Consider the following 17,576-nt stretch of genomic DNA (forward strand, 5'->3'; position numbering starts at 1 on the left):
TCAGCACTGCTTTCTGAAATATCACGATCGTATTGTAACTCCAGTCAAAAATATTTTTCTTTGTGAAGACTCACGATCTCAGCACGCTTTACATAGTGTGGTAATGATTCTTTAGGCCTTAGGGTTTTCAAAAATTAAGTATAAAATGGTCTTAATGCAATAATGTGCAGTTGAAACGTGATTAGAATTAATTGCTGCCGGATAAATGATGTGTAACGAGAGAACCCTAATTTCAAATTGGTGATCTAAAACTTCCGGCTACGACTGTATCTGTATCCAGGAAAGTACCAGGGCCCTAAGAGTAAAGCATATCTCCAATATTACAGGTACAAATTAATGTATGAAAGTTCCACAATTTTGTATTGATGCACTTATGGTATACAAAGCATTTTTTCTTGTACGAAAAGTAAGAGAAATTTCCAAAGTGAACAGAATTTTCAATTTATCGGTACGTGCAACAAAAACGATCGCATCAGTCTAAAAATAAATTGAATGGTACCCCAAGAAATAGTGGACCCAAGGGGCAGTGATATGCGACAGTACAACGTTCTTAAAGTTATTAAGGTAATTTTCCGGATTTGTTATTCCACCGATTTCCACAGTGAACATTAACTACGGTTTCACCCGCACATGACCAACCGTCAGTATTGTAGCAGCAAAAAATGTGATTGCCGACACAATTAAAAGATTGAAATGTTTGAAAAGGAAAACTATGCACTCCAGTTCATCGTTGACTGGGAAAGTAATTAGGACATCAGCAAAGGCAAATCAACTGATACTCTGCTTCTAGTATAAGCAGCATATACTATATTATTTTTTAAATCAAACAAAACGCATAATATAATGGCGACTGGACTAAGATCCGTATCGACCGTTAGTGTCACCAGTACTACGCTGTCGCAAATCAACGTCCTTTGATTGATTTAAAGGTGTTATTGCATTCCCTGGCTTTGCTTCCGATTTTAACTGATTGTCCAGCAGCTGCTGGGTTAAAAAATTTGCGGTCGGCATCGTAGTTGGCAAATGTTGATGGTCCTTGGCACTGTTCGTTGTGACGCTGTGGGAAACACTTCCAGATAACAAAACGTTGGCTTTCGCTGATTTAGCCATTACGTCTTTCACCCTGTAGTCTTCATCTTTAGGTTTAACTACAGGCAGTTTTGTTTTCTCCGACGCGGAAGTCGTAGAAGCATTTACATTGAACTTGCGTGATTCATCTGCATCGAAATGTGATGAATAACTAATTGAAAAGCTTAGCCATAAAACACTTTCTGAAAAATTCTTATCTGCTTCCATCAACCCACGCAATAAACAAACACATGCAAATTGTTATAAGACTTAAACTGGTTTAATACCTAATGATTTTGTATTTGAATTAAAGACTGGTTGGGTTCCTGAGGGTCCTAGCAAACCAGGACGGGCAGGCAGCGGTGCAACACTCACAATAGGTCCTTTTCCTTGCATTTCTTGAACCGCAACAAGAAAAAAAAACATCAAACAGAACATTCAGTTATAGCCACAGAATCAAATAATAAGTCCTGATCTTAAAAATGACAATGCATCTTACCTGCACCAAAACTTGCAGAACTTTTTGTGCCTTTTAGCATATTTTCCTGAAATTGCTCCAAAATTGACGTTAAGCCTGAAAATACAAAAATAAAATTCACTTTGGCATAGTATATGAATTACAATCACTTAAATTGGATGGCATCCCATTAGCAAGAACCGTAAGTAGGACATGCAGCCCGTTGTTATACAAAGGAGGTTAGGTTAGAAGGAGTATGCAAAGAGCGGAGTTAATTTAATCCTTTAAATGGAATCGTTTCAGTTAATTAGGACTTAAATGAAGTTAAATTTAGATTAGAAGGAAGATTTTGATTAGGTTTACTGGTTTAGGTTACCATGTTAAAACATTTAATAATAAAAGGTGCTCAACTGGTGTATTAATTCTTTTATGAACCATAAGATTACAGTAAGAGAATTACTGAAATCTGTAATTATTGTAATCTGCCCAGACGAAGCTCATCTGCATGGTTTTGCGAAACTTTGGTTCATAAAAGAATTAGTACACCAGTTGAGCACCTTTTGTTACTGAAATTATGCCTGGTGGCAAACATAGTATTACAACATATCAGTTAGGTTAACAAGAAATCATGAAATTTTTCCAGAGAAACAGTGACAGCCTAAAAATTACCCAAAAAGTGACAAACTTACACGTAAATTTGTAGCATCGCTTAGCTAATTTCCACAACTTTTTGTTATTGGGATTTATCATTTTATTATGTAAAGCAGTGGTTCCCAAACTTTTTAAGCTTGTGGCACACTAGAAAAATTATAAAACGCTCGCGGCACACTTACAAGAGCATAAAAGTTGCTTTAAAAAAATTTATATTCACGTGTTAATGCCATGGATGTGCTTATTGGATGGACATGTGCTTATTATCAGCTATTGAAGCAGTTAGAGCGCTTTTAAGTCGCATATGCTTGTCTGCATGCTTTATTTTAAATATTTATACAGTTATTTTCCAAAATACCAAAAAGATTTGCGGCACACCTGAGAATCTGTGACGGCACACTAGTGTACCTCGGTACACAGTTTGGGAATCACTGGTGTAAAGGCACATAACATCATTTTACATCCTAATTAATCACCACTTGCTGCTTAATATCATGTAAAACCTTTCAATCGAAACAAAACATTGCAAACTACTTTTCTACTTGTCTGAAAACAGACAAGATTTCGTAATCTTGTAAGGATACATACTGTATAGATGTGGGTTATGGGTCATGAAAACGTTTTGTGGTAACTAATAAACACAGTATGTACATTACACTCTACAGTATTTCAAAGCAATATCCACAAAGAGGAATGGAGTACTCCGAACTTACCAGAGGTAGAAGCATCATTGCCACTCTTTCGAGTTAAATCCGAAATAAGGACTTGTATGTTCACCGAAGACATGAACTTTTCACTTTTATCATCAATTGGAACATTCCATGCCTTGGCTAATTGTGCTAAATTCATGTTTGGATTTTCTTGCATGAGCTTTAACAAAGCTTCGTGTTCAGTTCGCTTGTTCTGAGTTAATTAATATTCAACAAACATTCATCAATATACTCATAAAACATGTTACTTGGCTAAATACAGCTTCCTCCTCAAACAAATGGTTGGTATATGTAATAATGAAGTGATCGAACTAAATTAACATTGTCATTTTCAGAAAAAAAATGTTAGCAGACTTGCATTACTAACTAGAAGCTTCACGACTACAGTTAAGTACCTCTTTTTTCATAGTCGAATGCTTATTTGTGGTGTTAGGGACAGTGGAACGAAGATCAGTGTCTTTGGATGATGAACTAGAGTTCTGTATGATTTAATTGAAACTAATATACTAATATAGTGATCACATTATAAGATCCAGTTATGGTAACCACAGGCTTTCCAATCAATACTAACAGATAACGTTCCTACTAAGCATAAAGACAAACCTGAGACGGTTTAGTTTGTTCATGACTAGTGTCATGCGACGAAGCTTTTCCTTCTGCAGCAAGTCTAGCATTTTCCCTCAGCTCTTTCCTACGTTTTTTACTCCACATTTCATGGCAATCTTGCCAATGAGGAAAACTAGTAATAACAAAACAAAACATATTGGTCCAGGTTGTTTTAAAATAGAAATCACCCTGTAAATTTAGGTACTCACTCTGGCATTGACATGTTATTTGGATCAACATTTTTTAACCATGGGCAATCAAGTGCTTCCTCTGCCGTAAACCTCTTGCTGGGATCCAATGTTAACATTTGATCAAGTAAGTCTATGGCAAGCGTAGGTAAACTGTTCCAAAATAACTACATTATACCAGCATAAAAAATGCTCAAACTGTATTAAGTTCACTGTCAACTCTATTGCATATAAGTCTGATCAACATTGTACGAACAACCAGAATTATCTAGAATCATTTTTAGAAAAATACTGAAATAAGTATACAACAAAACATACAATGCAAACTCTTCTCGCAGTCTCCGCCTGTACTGTCTTTTAGGTTTCATTGTATGAAAGTGTGGTAACCTAATTACATCTGGCCATACAGCAGGACATGGAGATCCACATACTCTGCTTATGCACTCTAGCTGCGCAAGTTCTCTGTCAGCTTGGAAAAGTGGCTTCTTTGTAAACAACTCCGCCAAAATACAGCTGTAAACATTTTTTAATTTTTAACATTTTACAACTTAAGATTCTTTCTTTTGCAAAGCTATTTAATTTTACAAGTTTCAAATAATTGTATACCGTAGGCAAAGAATTTGCAATAACAGCAATCTCACCCACAACTCCATATATCAATGGCTGGCGTATAGGTTTCTTCACCAAGTAACAATTCAGGTGGCCGATACCATAGTGTAATGACTCGATTGGTATAAGGACGCCTAAATATCCAGTAAAAAGTATTAAGGACAAAGAAAAACAGAAGTTTAAAGATCAATTGAAACATAAAAATGCTGCATAACGAAATAAGCCAAATACTAACATGGCATGACGGGAAAATGAAACGTTTGTTTTCGGTAAGTTGGTCATGAGACAAATTACTGTTGTAGTTATTATAATTCTTCCCTAAATTTGAAATTAGGCCTGAAAGATAAACTTGCAAGAGGGCAAGAAAACTATTCAAGCGGTCACCGGAGTCGGCAACGATCACCAACAATGGATGATGATGATGAAGAGTTCTACTCCTTCTCAACTATTTTGCATGTTAGGGAATGTACTTAGGATTTTTATAAAAACATGCTTACGCAAATTAATCAATGCATGATTAACCACTTTCCACCCAAGCATAAAATTTTACGAAAGCTATTTGTAGTGACGTTGCTGCCCAAGGATTACAATGAGTAGGGCCGTGTAATTAAACAAGTACTTGACAATGCGAATTACATCTATTTCATTACATACAGTGGGACAGAACCCAACAACTTGTTATTCATAAGCATAAGTGGATATTGGGTTTTATCTGAATGCAGACTAAAAATGTGTCACAAAATGTAAGCACTTTCCGAAAAGACACTCAGGTGGCCAATATGTCGACAGATTATTGGCTTGCAGGTATCTACTCTGCGCATTGTATCATACACAAAGTTTATAATCGAGAAAAAATGGTAGCTAAAATTTTGTTAAAATAACGTACTTAGTCGTGACTTACGACCGCAGTATGTAAGTAATGTATCATATTATGTTCAACAATGCACAAAACCGTTATTACAATTGTTGTTATTATAGTTTTCCTGCAATGTGGAAGCTTTCAAGCAAATTTTAGACATAAATAATATTCTGCTTTCGGTCAAATCGAAAATACACTCGACTGAAAACCGAATTCAGACATTATTACCTGATCGCCAAAACTTTGGTGCACCTCTAATAATGATCACAAGAAAAAATTGACTTACGGTTCGTCCTGGCTATAAAATCTAGCCAATCCAAAATCAGCAAGTTTAATCTCTCCTTTGTTGTTCAGAAGAATGTTGGAACACTTTATATCCCTAGAAAAGAAAAAAATACGATTCGATCCAAGTAATACGTGAGACTCTAAACCATTACCCGAAGGTTGAAACCATCGATTAATGATTGCTTTACAAAATTTAGTTTAAGCAGCACATACTACGTTTCAATGCTCAGGCATCTTGCGGCCTATCATCCATTTCTGGAAGTGATGCAAGCTGTGCACGCTAAGTCGTATGCCTGAACTGTGTCAACAATCTTACAACTATGTTTTTTCATGAATCTGGCACGTAATATTGTAAGTAACTACTCCACTGCACAAGTTTCTTAATCTCAAATATTTCAATTTTGAATCACCTTTTTGTGCATTGAGTTTGGTCACAAGACATTATAATGTCACACTACAGTACGTAATTTTTTCTAATCTGGAGCTAATGCTGAATACTCAGTATGATACATTAACAATAATATCTCCTGTATAAAAGGTCAATTAACAAAACGTACAAAATCAATTACACCCTAAGCTGTCAAATTTATCTTTAGTTTCCAAAAGCGCTTCGTCACAAGAACACCGCTAACCCCCCAAAATGGGAAAATTTTGTTTTCGAACCTGAAAATCAATTTAGAGTAAAAAATTTGGTAAAATCAACAACAATATTTTTTTCAAGTAGTTTATAATTTGCCGTTTACAGGTTTAAACACATGTTTTTGTATATGCAGTCAGTCTTTTTGCTTTATAATAAGTGTGAATTTCCTGTTTTACTGAATAACTCTTTCTGAAAGTATGGTATGTCAATTTGTAAAAGAATGATATGAAATACAAACACAAAGTAGCCTACAGTGCTAAGATATAGATAAGATATCTGTATGAATATTGTTTAATAAAAAGAAATTAATAGCATAGTATGTAAGATTTTAGTATGTGAACTATTTCATCATCATACCGCATACAATGAAATGCTATACAGTAATAGCGCTTTCACACATAACTGATCAATATTAAGTATTTGAAAACACAAATGGTACTGCGCAAAGATCTTTGGGCCTAACATTATGTGCGTGGGTTGAGCCTTGCACCGGACATAAAAATTTAGTAACGTATGCACAAGCCTATGGGCGCTGTAGGTGATCCCAATCATTACAATACAATATATTACCTGTGCAGAAAACCTTTTTTGTGGCAGTGATTTAAGCCATCCAAAAGTTGTCTCATGAAAGACTTAATATGGCCTTCATTAAAGTGAACCATGCCAGATTCCAAAAGACCCATTAAGTCATGATCCATATATTCAAACACCAAATAAAAGGCACATTCTGAAAAGATAATACAATTCAGCAATACAATAGAATAACCGATAAATAATTTAGATTTTAGACAATCAATTGTACAAATTTTCAATTACTGACCCTTTTCTTTCCGAAAATCAGTGGCATCGGACTTGTCTGTCAGAACATCTTTCAGTGATACAATATTTCGATGCTGTAACTGCCTTAATATTTTTATTTCTCGAACAGCGGTGATTGGGAAGCCTTCCCTCTCATTGTCTAATCGAACCTGGAATACAGTGGTTGGTACTTAAGTTCAAAATTAAAAATGGTACTTTAAATCAGTTCACAAAAACTTGGTTAATACCCAAGATAACTCGAACAGGGTAACCACTAGGATATCAGAATTATTATATAGTCAACAAAGGAATTGACACAAACACGTATAAAACCCCTTTTTCTCTCAGTGGAACCCAATGTATAGCATTCGTAGTCTTTCGGCACATCGTACCACCTGGTTGTTGGTTGACTTGTTGGTGTTTTACCAACTGCTGTGGTAAACATGAATTGTTTTGCAAGTCTTTCCCGAGGCATTCTGGTGATGTGACTATACCACCCTGGCTGCGAGTTGGGACCTTTCAAGCCAAAAAAGTAAAAGCTCAACATTATTTCGCTCTGTTGCACCTTGCCATGAACCCTTTTTTAGAAAATCTACTCCTGAAGCCTGCATGAGTGCATTTTTTAAGTTAAATTAACCCAGTTTCATAAGAACAGATGGGGAGTGGATGAAAAACGATTTGAAATTTGAAATCAAGGTGGTCTGAACTGAGCATTGAAGCTCACGAATGACCTCACCTGCCTTTCCAGATTGGGTATTCAATTCTATGCTCTGCCCCAACAGTTGTAAATTGTGCTCCGAGGTACTTTCTACTTCCATCAGTGTGTCTTAAAAAACAGGTACTTCAGTTTTCTTCATGCATATTTTCAAGCCACAGTCATCAAAAAGTCAGAAACAGATGCAAAACAATCAAGTGCATGTTGCAGATCGGTGTTGGAAAAAAACAAAAGAACCAGATCATTTGAAAACAATATATGACTGATTTTACTGTTTTCAACCACTTTTGAACTTTTCACTAAAGCTGCACAAGGAATGGTCTTGACCGGACTTTTGCTGGAAAGTATCGTCCAGCATATCTCAGCATGTGAATATAAGCTGTCCTACTAGTTTTAGCACATTATTCATCTTATTGCAAAACAAAACCCTTGAACCAGCCAACATGCGATGGCCCATCAGCAACTGAGCGGGTGATTGACTACATTCTAAGGGAGTCCCCCGAAATATTAACAGCGATCGATGAAAATCATTGTTGGCAATGGATGATTTCTTCAGCAGTTTCTTTACCGTTTGAACGGTTCTCTCTGCCAAGCCATTCAACCGTGGATAATGCGGGCTAGCTAATATATGGTTAAAACCTAAATTATGGGTAAACTTTGCAAATTCTTCACTTGAAAATTGCAGTCCATTGTCTGAAATCAGGATCTCTGGGATTCCAAACCGTGAAAATATGCACCGTAAAACGTTTATAACTAATGCTGTGTTGGTAGAAGATAAAATTGAAACTTCAGGGTAACCTGAATAATAATCAACAACAACTAAATACGTTTTTCGATTATAAAAAAACGAATCGACTCCCACTTCTTGAAAAGGGTAATCCATAGCAGTGTGGGGTCGCAGTGGTTCGCTCTGCTATTTTGTTCTATAAGTTGAACATACTGGGCACGACGAGACAAATTTTCCAATATCTGACAACATCCCAGACCAGAAGACGGATTCTTGCGCCCGTTCTTTGCACTTTACTTCTCCAAGGTGGCCCTGATGTATCGTTTGCAGCAGTTTTTGACGCAGAATTGAAGGAATCAAAACTCTTGACCCACGAAAAACCATTCCATCAACTAATGACAGTTCATTTCGTTAGTTCCAAAACGGTTTCGCTAACTCCTTGCATTGTATTTTGTGCCAAGGCCAACCAGACCTGACACAGGCAAGGGTAGATTCAGCTGAACATCCAGCTGAGATTCATTTTGAAGCTTAGTTAAAAAAAAATTTTAACAAGCGATTGAATATACCTTCAGTTCGACATATTTTTCTATGGTGTCACAAGTTCACAACTCAACGAATTAACAGGTTGATGATTGTCGAGGCTTCTGGATAGCAAATCGAGGGTAAACATCAGTTTTTCAGGTGTAAAAGCGGGCATTAAGTCAAATCGTTGCAATGGTATCATCATTCTTTGTATTCTAAGAGGACAACCGTTTAATGCTTTCTGAAAAAGTGAGATTAATGGCTTGTGATCAGTTTCAACTTTAAATTTTTGCCTATAAACGTACTGTCGGAAACGTTCACACTAAAATCGCTGGCAGATCCTTTTTGATTTGTGCGTATCGGCATTCTTCATCAGTTAATGCATGCCCGTGTTTGCTACAGGTTTCCAGCAACCTTCATCGTGCTGTTGTAGCAAAATTGCACCCAAGCCATGCTTCGATGAGTCGGCGGAAATCTTACTTATCTTTTTGGGATTGAAAAACTTCAGAACTGGCGCAGTAGAAGATGAGTATTTTAAGGTTTTCCATTCCTTTTGATGATCGTCTGTCCAGTGCCATTTGACGTTTTTGCGAAGAAGCATGCGAAGGTTTGCCAATCGACTTGACAAGTCAAGAATATCTCCCTATATATGTGAACATACCGAGAAATCTTAAAAGATCACTTTTGGTTTCGGGCACCTTTAACCGATCTATCGCGTCGACCTTATCTGGATCTGGGTTTATTCCATCAGCACTTATAACATCTCCTAAGAATGTAATAGAATTGGTGCAGAACATGCCTTTCTCTTGATTAAGGCGCAAATTGTTTTGGCATAGAACTTGTAGGACTCAAAGTAACCGAGTGTTGTGTTCGTCTAAGGTGCTTCCCCAAACTATCATCCACCGACGTTACCACGCCTGTCATGTGCTCGAACATCAAGTAGACAGTCTTATGAAAGACCTCTGGGGCAGACAAAATCCCAAATGGCAATTGTAGGAAACGGAATCGGCCGAAAGGCATATTAAATGTGCAAAGACGAGCACTGAAATCATCTAGCTTGATTTGCCAGAAGCCAGATAGCGTGTCGAGTTTTGTGAAATATTTTGCATCACAAAACTGTGACATGATTTCTTCTCGAGTAGGAAGGTTAAAATGTTCACGCATTATAGCTTTATTGAGATCTCGCGGATCCAAGCACATACGCAATTTACCATTTTCTTTTCCACAATTACCAATGAAGTAACCCATTCTGTCGGTTCTTCTACTCTTGCTATGATTCCCATTGTTTCCATATCGTGTGGTTCATTCTTTAATGGCAAAGGGTATTTTTCTGCTAGGTCGAATGAGAAGAGCAACACTGAGTCAAGATTTATTGTGCGATGACCTGGAACGCAACCAATACCATTAAAAACGTCTGGGAACATTGAAAAGATGTGCTGTTGTTGGAACGTAATAGAATCTAATCCGTTAATTAGTCCGAGTTTCTTAGAACCGTTAAGACCAAGGATCAAAGTGGAATTGGACTTCAAAACTATGAACTGGAGTTGAAGTGTTTGCTTGTTACACTCAACAGGTAGCTGCCATAAGGCAAAGTCCATAGAAAAGTAACACCATTTTAAAGGAAATAAACAACAAACAAAGCGATTTTTGACCCAGCAGCTCTTCACGCTGACATGTAAAAAGAACTTTGACAAGGCAGGCCAGTCTGTTGTTCTATAATAAAACTGGTCGGTTTAGTCAATTCATATAGGCCAGAGTTTTCTCAGCATCAGTTTGCCGATTGTCTTAATTAAGATTTGTTGTAGATACATCACAAAAAATCTTTATCTATTTGACTCATGTGTCGGACATATAATATAAGGTATGTACCATGTAACCTTTTCCAGCAAGACAATACTTTACAATATAATGATTTTAGGGTGGTGTCCCTTAAACAAGATAAAATCGACACCTTTTTCAAAGCACAAATAGCTCCAGTCCGTTTTTCTTTTGCCTTGTACACTTGACCGAAGGTACCTTCACCTGTGATTGATATAAATTCATACTCATCGACACACATTGAACCCCAGTCATTTACGTTTTGAGTAACTTCTCTAGTGCGAGGTCCACATAATCTGCAAAATTTCAGAGCAATTACTATATTGCCAAAGCAAAAAAAGAAAAAATAACTACGATTCTCACAGCCAATACCTATTGAAGATAAAATTCAATGATGTGACACAAAAAAGCTACAAACCTTGGCCTTTTCTTTTTTACGTGCTCCTTTTCAATAATTGATGGTGGGGTTTTAACTGGTTCATCATCAGTATTTGAAGTAGATGGAAGCACAGGAGGAAGTGGAAGATCTTGCAGACATCGTTTAGTTTGATGAATACCAGTATCTTCTTTTAATCTGTTTGATAGAAATCAAATATCAGAATACCCTCAATTTTCATTCACATCTCATTTCATCTTCACACCATTAGATTAAATAACAAAATACAATATTTTATTATGATTGTATTCAAATAAATACCATTGATCCAGTTAAACTACAGTGAAAGCTCATTAACTCAAAGCCTTAGGAAGCGAGCAAATTACTTTGAGTAATCCAAAGTTAAAGTTATCTGAAGTATGATAAAAACTAAAATTATGGAGGTATCTTGTAAAGATCAGTGAATTTGGAGTTACAAGGAGTTGAGTTGACGAGCTCTGACCATACTTCAGTTAAATTAAAATTTGCCTGTATTTATTTGCAAACTTATATTACACTCACAAGATAGCACTATTTGCCCCATCCGCATCCTGTTTGTTGGAAAAACGCTTAGCAACCTCATCTGGCTCCAACTTCATATTAAAGGTTGAAAGCAGTTTTTCAGGTTCTTGTTTTGTGACAAAACTTCCAGCTAGTCGATAAAATACAGTAGTAATTGTCACAAAACAAATTAGCATGCAATGCACTAACAGAAGAGTGTTCATAACAAAGTAAACGAAAATAATATTTGGAACTCTATTAACTGAGGTCTCTGAGGTATTAACTGTTAAATGAATGTGGAATTTCAACAAAGTATGTGAAGTAGCAAAAAACAACCGTTTGGTACCTTGATTATTAATACTGTAGTATAACAAAACTGATTCACTGACTGATCGTTTTTTAATGAAGACTGCATCACAATTCCAGTGTTGTAATGTCTCGAGTTACGTTACGATATATGGGATATCAAAAAATTGGTTAACATAGTACGCCATTTACTATGTTTGCCACCAGATGAATTAACATTTTGCAAACCCATGCAGGTGAGCTTCGTAAGCACAGATCACAATAATAGAGAACATATAGTAGTCCAATGTTAACAACACCCCAACGATATTATAACTATAACCACTATAATTCACATGTTTCATTTAAATGAATTTACTTTGTATTAAAATGTCAAGCACTGCTGGGAGCATTGCATTTAACAAAACTGAACCATGTGCTGCACCAGAATTCAAAATCGGCTATTCAGCAGTAAAATTTTACTTGCAGTTATACCAATACTGTAATTGAAAAATGAAAAAAGACATTCATATGTAGTTTAAAGCGGGACAAAGTAATCTGTGAGTGGCACTGTCTGACCTATGCTTAAAAGAAGAATGACTGCCAAATACTCGTGCTTGGGTTTAGAGAAAACATCCAATGTTAATCTGAAAAAGCGAAACATGCAAACAAAAATCATCATGCAGGTAAGTTTCTTGAAGTGGTTCACATATATTTAGCACTAATCACACACTTTGAGGAAATACAATCACTACAGTAAAAATGATAAATACTTGAATAATACCATCTCTGAATGTAATAAGACAAGTTGAGAACTTAGTTACTATACCCAAGATGAGCAACATGTTGTTGGTGAATGGTATTATAACTGGAACATTATAAAAGCTTAACAGATAACATTCCACAAGGGAGAGCTTTATATATCTGAATAAAAACTAATAATATTTAAACCATCAGTATGGTCCAACAATAATGTCAAATAATTACCCTAATCGTTGGGATAATTATTGGATTCGAAAACATTAGGATATCAGCCTGTGGACTTCAAGAACAGGTTGTATGCTAGGCTAGCGCAAATGTAAATGTTGAGTGGATTACATGCAACGCTTTCAGTGGACTGAACAAACATTTTGGAATAAAAAAATTAATGCAGCATTTATCGCTTTTGTCCAACAATTACACCCACTAACTATAAGTCAATCATGATCAACCAATTTGTAAGTCAATGATGTACCTTGAGATATGCTGGGTGCAGTTTGTTGCTCTAACTCTTTCGAAAGCTCTGTTTGCTTCTGAAAAAATGCTGCTGTGATTCGATAATCAACATCTTTAGTGTGGACCACCTGGTTATAGCATTGCAGTTAAAATAAATTTGGTTACAGCAATGAACAAGTTTACATGCCTGGGAAGTATTAGGGACCCAAACTGATCCTTGGACAGATGAATTGTTCGAGAACTGATTTTCTGATTGGGATTTTGATTGCTGTATATTCACTATAAAAAAGATAACATACCATCAGTTTCTATTATCAAAAATTTAATTATAAACAACGCCTTATGTTTTTTTGCAGCAATACTGTTTTTACCAACCAAGCAAATACAAATGAACGAAAATTTTCTTACATGCATTCTTTGTATTCAAATTTACTGAAACAAGATGCTGTGAATGGCCACTTGATCCTGATAAAGGTGCTGTTACTGCAGTAATATTTTCAACAGTTGACGATACAACAGAAGGGTCCACTTCATCTCCACTAACTGAACCATCCTGATCTATATTCTAAACCATTTATGCACATAATACAAAATTAAATCTAAATAAACATAAAACTTAAAAATGGATTCTAAATCGAAATGTTTATCACCATGTATATCATTCAACAAAAGTTACCATTGAATAGAATCAGGGATGGCACTACAAAATAATTATATTAGCGCTATGAACTTCATAACGACTCTATGCAAACAAAACCTCCAACAATAAATTTTGAAAATTTTTGCAAAAAAATTGCTCGTATCTGTACAAACAAATAATTGATGTTGTAAAATGTCTGCAAATTGTTTTGTAACAATAGTTAAAAATAAACACAGATGGAAATGTAATAAAAGAAATCACCATTTTAAGCCCATACAAGTTAGAGTTACTACTTAAGTAATTCACAATGTCCATTGCAAAAATAATTAGTAGTTGGCCAGCCAACTTCAATATGGATCGAAATATTAAAAAAGCGGATGTTCTAGAGGTGATAAATCTTCCCAGCCAGGACCCGCTTCAAAAGCAATTAAACAGAGTAAAACTAAGATCTCTAAGATTCTGTTAGACTCTTATGTAGGGTTGTTAGACCAATCAGGAGACAGCATGGTGGGTGTTGCCTGCTAGCCTGGGAATTCCCCTAGCATTTTGCACCATTCAAAGTTCCAGGTTGCACAGCAAACTTGGAGAGAAATTGGCATGAAAAAATGGGGAACGTATGTTTTTAGGCTATATAGGCCTATATAACGAGATATAGAGATAAGTGATTTTTGCCACATTCCAGTATAAAATAGCATCTGATTTACAGTATGAGATAGTAGGCAAGTCTAGTTCACATGCAAAATTTCATGGATCCCAATGAAGCGGTTTATGATTAATTGTACTGTATTTTAATAATTTTACTACATATAGAAATAAACAAAGAAATTTACGCTTTTCTGAAACCAATACAAATGTACAAAGGCTCCAGTGCACGCGGTTTTTGTCCAAAATAAAAATATATGCGTTTCTAACCTCGATGTGGCTTACCGGTAGCAGATAATCGATTTCATGTACTTTGCATTGAAGATCATACCTTTTTACGTAGGGTTGTGACACTTTAAGCGTAAAATCTATCAGTTGTGCAAAACTTTGTGTTTAGTCTAAACCAAGTTCCTGGTGCTAACCGTAAGCTAGCCTACTAGCAATTAGTTAATGGTAAATTTTGCACTGATGATATAGTTTGGCATTTGTGTAGTTTACTTTTTGTTAATTTGTTGTATTTAAAAAATGTTAGGACAGTACTTGTGCTTTCTAATCTAAAACGTCTTTTCTGACAGCAAAAATGCCCATTTAGAAGTTACTGCAAACACGGAGTTCTAATAAGTTAGCCTATTTTATTGAAATGCACGCAGAAGAAATTACTAAAAAGCAAATGGAAAATTTGACAAAGGACCAGCTTTGGCTGCTCCCAAGCGCACCTTGTCTTTACTGAGTCGGCACAATCACTAGTGCTGATACAAATGCATTAAATTTGACCAACTTTTTGAGATGGGTGCAGCTAAAACGTGGCTGCCAGGAAAGCTAAATGATCTTTCTTTCGACATTAAGCTCCTTTATAAAAACTTTTGCCTTTGGATATCGCTTATCAGCGATAGCTTTTCTGAAAGTATGGGGGACCTATCAACTACACTTTCAATAAAAAGCTTCATTTAAAATTCTTCACGCAAATGTTTTTTCGTGAGCCCAGGCCTATATAGACCTACAGTATTTTTAACCTTAGCATAAATATAGATTTAGTAGCAATGTAATATTTAACAAGAAAGTAATTTATGTTTTCTGTTTTAGTTTTTCATTCAAGTGCACAAGAGTGGCAGCTACATTCAATCGAATTCATTCTAGTGTGGTCTGGCCCATATAGCTAGCTTTTTTATTGTATCCAGCCTGTCATGTACGGTAACCAGGTGACTGGAAGGTGATGTTTATTGTAGTTTTACGCAAGCAGTGTATAAAAAAATTAATTTGCCATCAAGATCATAAGAAAGAAAAGGAAAAAATTGGCAAAGTCGCTCTCATTTTTTTCTAAACATGTCCATCGTGTTTATTTTGTGTCCACACAAACTTGTTTAATTTCTCCTTCCTTGTTAAAAATCTTGCTCAATTTCAAAAATTTTGTTAAAATTTTGAATTGAAAAAATCTTGTCTTGATTTGTCTCGAACATGCCACAAACCCATAAAGTTAACCTGCTAAAATATTAAGGTTTAACAAAATTTAACAACGGGGAATCCCCTTTGAACTTTATCTAAAAGCAAAAGTAAGTGCTTTAAATTTTAGACCTTAAAAGGATGTGTGTCTGCTAGAAGTGGCTTTGTTTAAAATTACATTCAAAATCTGAAAATTTAAGTTTAAGCCAGATTTTGGGCTATTATTGTCAGATCATGTGATCTAATCTAGGTTTCTGTCATGGAGAGTAAATAGATTAACAATCAAGCTAAGTTTGGTTGTTGTATCGTAAATACTTTTTGAGTAACGCTAAAGTAAAAACTAAAATCGGGCATGTAAAGATGATATCCCATAGTTATAGCCACGTGACAAAGCTAATTTATGGATAAAAAATTTTGATTTTGATCAATAATAATAAAGCTGTTTGCAATGAATTGGCAAATTTAAATTGAGTAGAAACAGTATTTAAAAAAATTGATTAGAGGAGGTGGAGGATTGCAATGAAAATGTGATGGTGGCTGAACCATGTTAACCCAATGTAATCAGTATATCGTAAAATAAAAAAGCAGGATATAGGATAGCACTCTACGGCTAACTTTTATATTTAATTTCTTTACACTTGAATGAAAATATTGCAATATATAGTTTGCTGATTAAATCAAGTTCCTGTCTTACTCTTACTTTGGAACAATCTGAAGGACCAAAGCATACCACAAAAACTCATTATTATGAGACCCCTGTCAATTACAGTTAATCTTTGTCAATATTACTCTCCAAATATTCTCAGGTTTGAATTTATTTCTCAAATTATCTATGAATATAAAGTAATATTGTACTAACTTTTTCCTGCTCATCTGCTGTCTCACTCAGGCTTTCAGCCTTTCTTGTTCTACTTCCCCTCTTCTTTTTTTCTTTGCGATTTTTTCGATGTTTATGTTTATGGTGACGATGACTTTTTTCAGTTTTTTTCTCTTCTTCTGAAAAGCAAAATACACTGTATCAGTAAATTTTTTTAGAAAAATCCTAGGAACTTTTGAAAGTACATTAATCTAAAGAACCTCGGATAAAAGTTGTGAGATATAATCAGTGATCAGATCATGAAATACTAAAACCAAAATTGTTTTGAAAAATTGAAAAACATTTTATAAATCCATTATTTCCACCATTTTGACATTAAGAAGTTGTTGTATCAATAGTTGCAAGCCATGTTGGCTCATAGAAATTTAATGTGCATATTCGCAATTCAGTGCAATGAGCATATACATAGCATATGGGTATCAATGTTTTTAACATATCAGGAAATCCTTCAGTTAAGACATAAAAACCACTTGAAAATTTCAGTTTTATCTAGGGATGCCAAATATGATTGATTTTGCTGATTCCAACGAAAATAAATTAATTGATTTCGACATCGATGTCTTAACACAGGAGTGTACAACTTAAATATGCAGACATGCCAATTTTAATAATCTCTATTATGGAAAACCATGTTTTTACAAAAAACTTAAAAGATTCATTAATAAATGAAAAACCTTTGTAAATAATTTATAATTACCTATAACTACCATTCTACTTTGCAAACATTTGTTTAAGTTCACATATATACATAATGAGTTGGCCATATTCTTTCAGATGTTATTAGCAAGTGGCTGGCAAGCCCAACTGATACAACAGCATAAATGTGAAAATCACCATAATTACCAACTATTGTAGTACTTCAACTCTTCAACTGTTTGTAATTTGCATATCCACAGACAAAACTGAAA

The 17,576-nt window shown here is 35.2% G+C and overlaps 1 protein-coding gene across 3 annotated transcripts in view; it reads right to left on the minus strand.

Annotated features, from left to right (window-relative positions):
* Nucleotides 1-339: 339 nt before the first annotated feature.
* Nucleotides 340-17,576, minus strand: part of LOC143468130 (uncharacterized) — a 29,145-nt gene continuing 11,908 nt past the window's right edge. For all 3 annotated transcript variants that reach the window (XM_076965133.1, XM_076965132.1, XM_076965131.1), the window contains exons 7-25: nt 16,651-16,787; nt 13,478-13,634; nt 13,257-13,348; nt 13,089-13,197; nt 11,591-11,720; nt 11,072-11,227; nt 10,787-10,949; nt 6,894-7,041; nt 6,644-6,800; nt 5,435-5,527; nt 4,322-4,423; nt 3,999-4,193; nt 3,702-3,833; nt 3,490-3,625; nt 3,282-3,365; nt 2,890-3,079; nt 1,568-1,642; nt 1,356-1,466; nt 340-1,217 (exon numbers count right to left, since the gene is read on the minus strand). In XM_076965133.1, coding sequence (XP_076821248.1) covers nt 856-1,217; nt 1,356-1,466; nt 1,568-1,642; nt 2,890-3,079; nt 3,282-3,365; nt 3,490-3,625; nt 3,702-3,833; nt 3,999-4,193; nt 4,322-4,423; nt 5,435-5,527; nt 6,644-6,800; nt 6,894-7,041; nt 10,787-10,949; nt 11,072-11,227; nt 11,591-11,720; nt 13,089-13,197; nt 13,257-13,348; nt 13,478-13,634; nt 16,651-16,787 — 2,729 coding nt within the window. In that variant the 3' untranslated portion in view covers nt 340-855. The remainder of the gene's footprint in view (nt 1,218-1,355; nt 1,467-1,567; nt 1,643-2,889; nt 3,080-3,281; nt 3,366-3,489; nt 3,626-3,701; nt 3,834-3,998; nt 4,194-4,321; nt 4,424-5,434; nt 5,528-6,643; nt 6,801-6,893; nt 7,042-10,786; nt 10,950-11,071; nt 11,228-11,590; nt 11,721-13,088; nt 13,198-13,256; nt 13,349-13,477; nt 13,635-16,650; nt 16,788-17,576) is intronic.

Source organism: Clavelina lepadiformis, chromosome 8, assembly GCF_947623445.1.
Source record: "Clavelina lepadiformis chromosome 8, kaClaLepa1.1, whole genome shotgun sequence".
NCBI lineage: Eukaryota > Metazoa > Chordata > Ascidiacea > Aplousobranchia > Clavelinidae > Clavelina > Clavelina lepadiformis.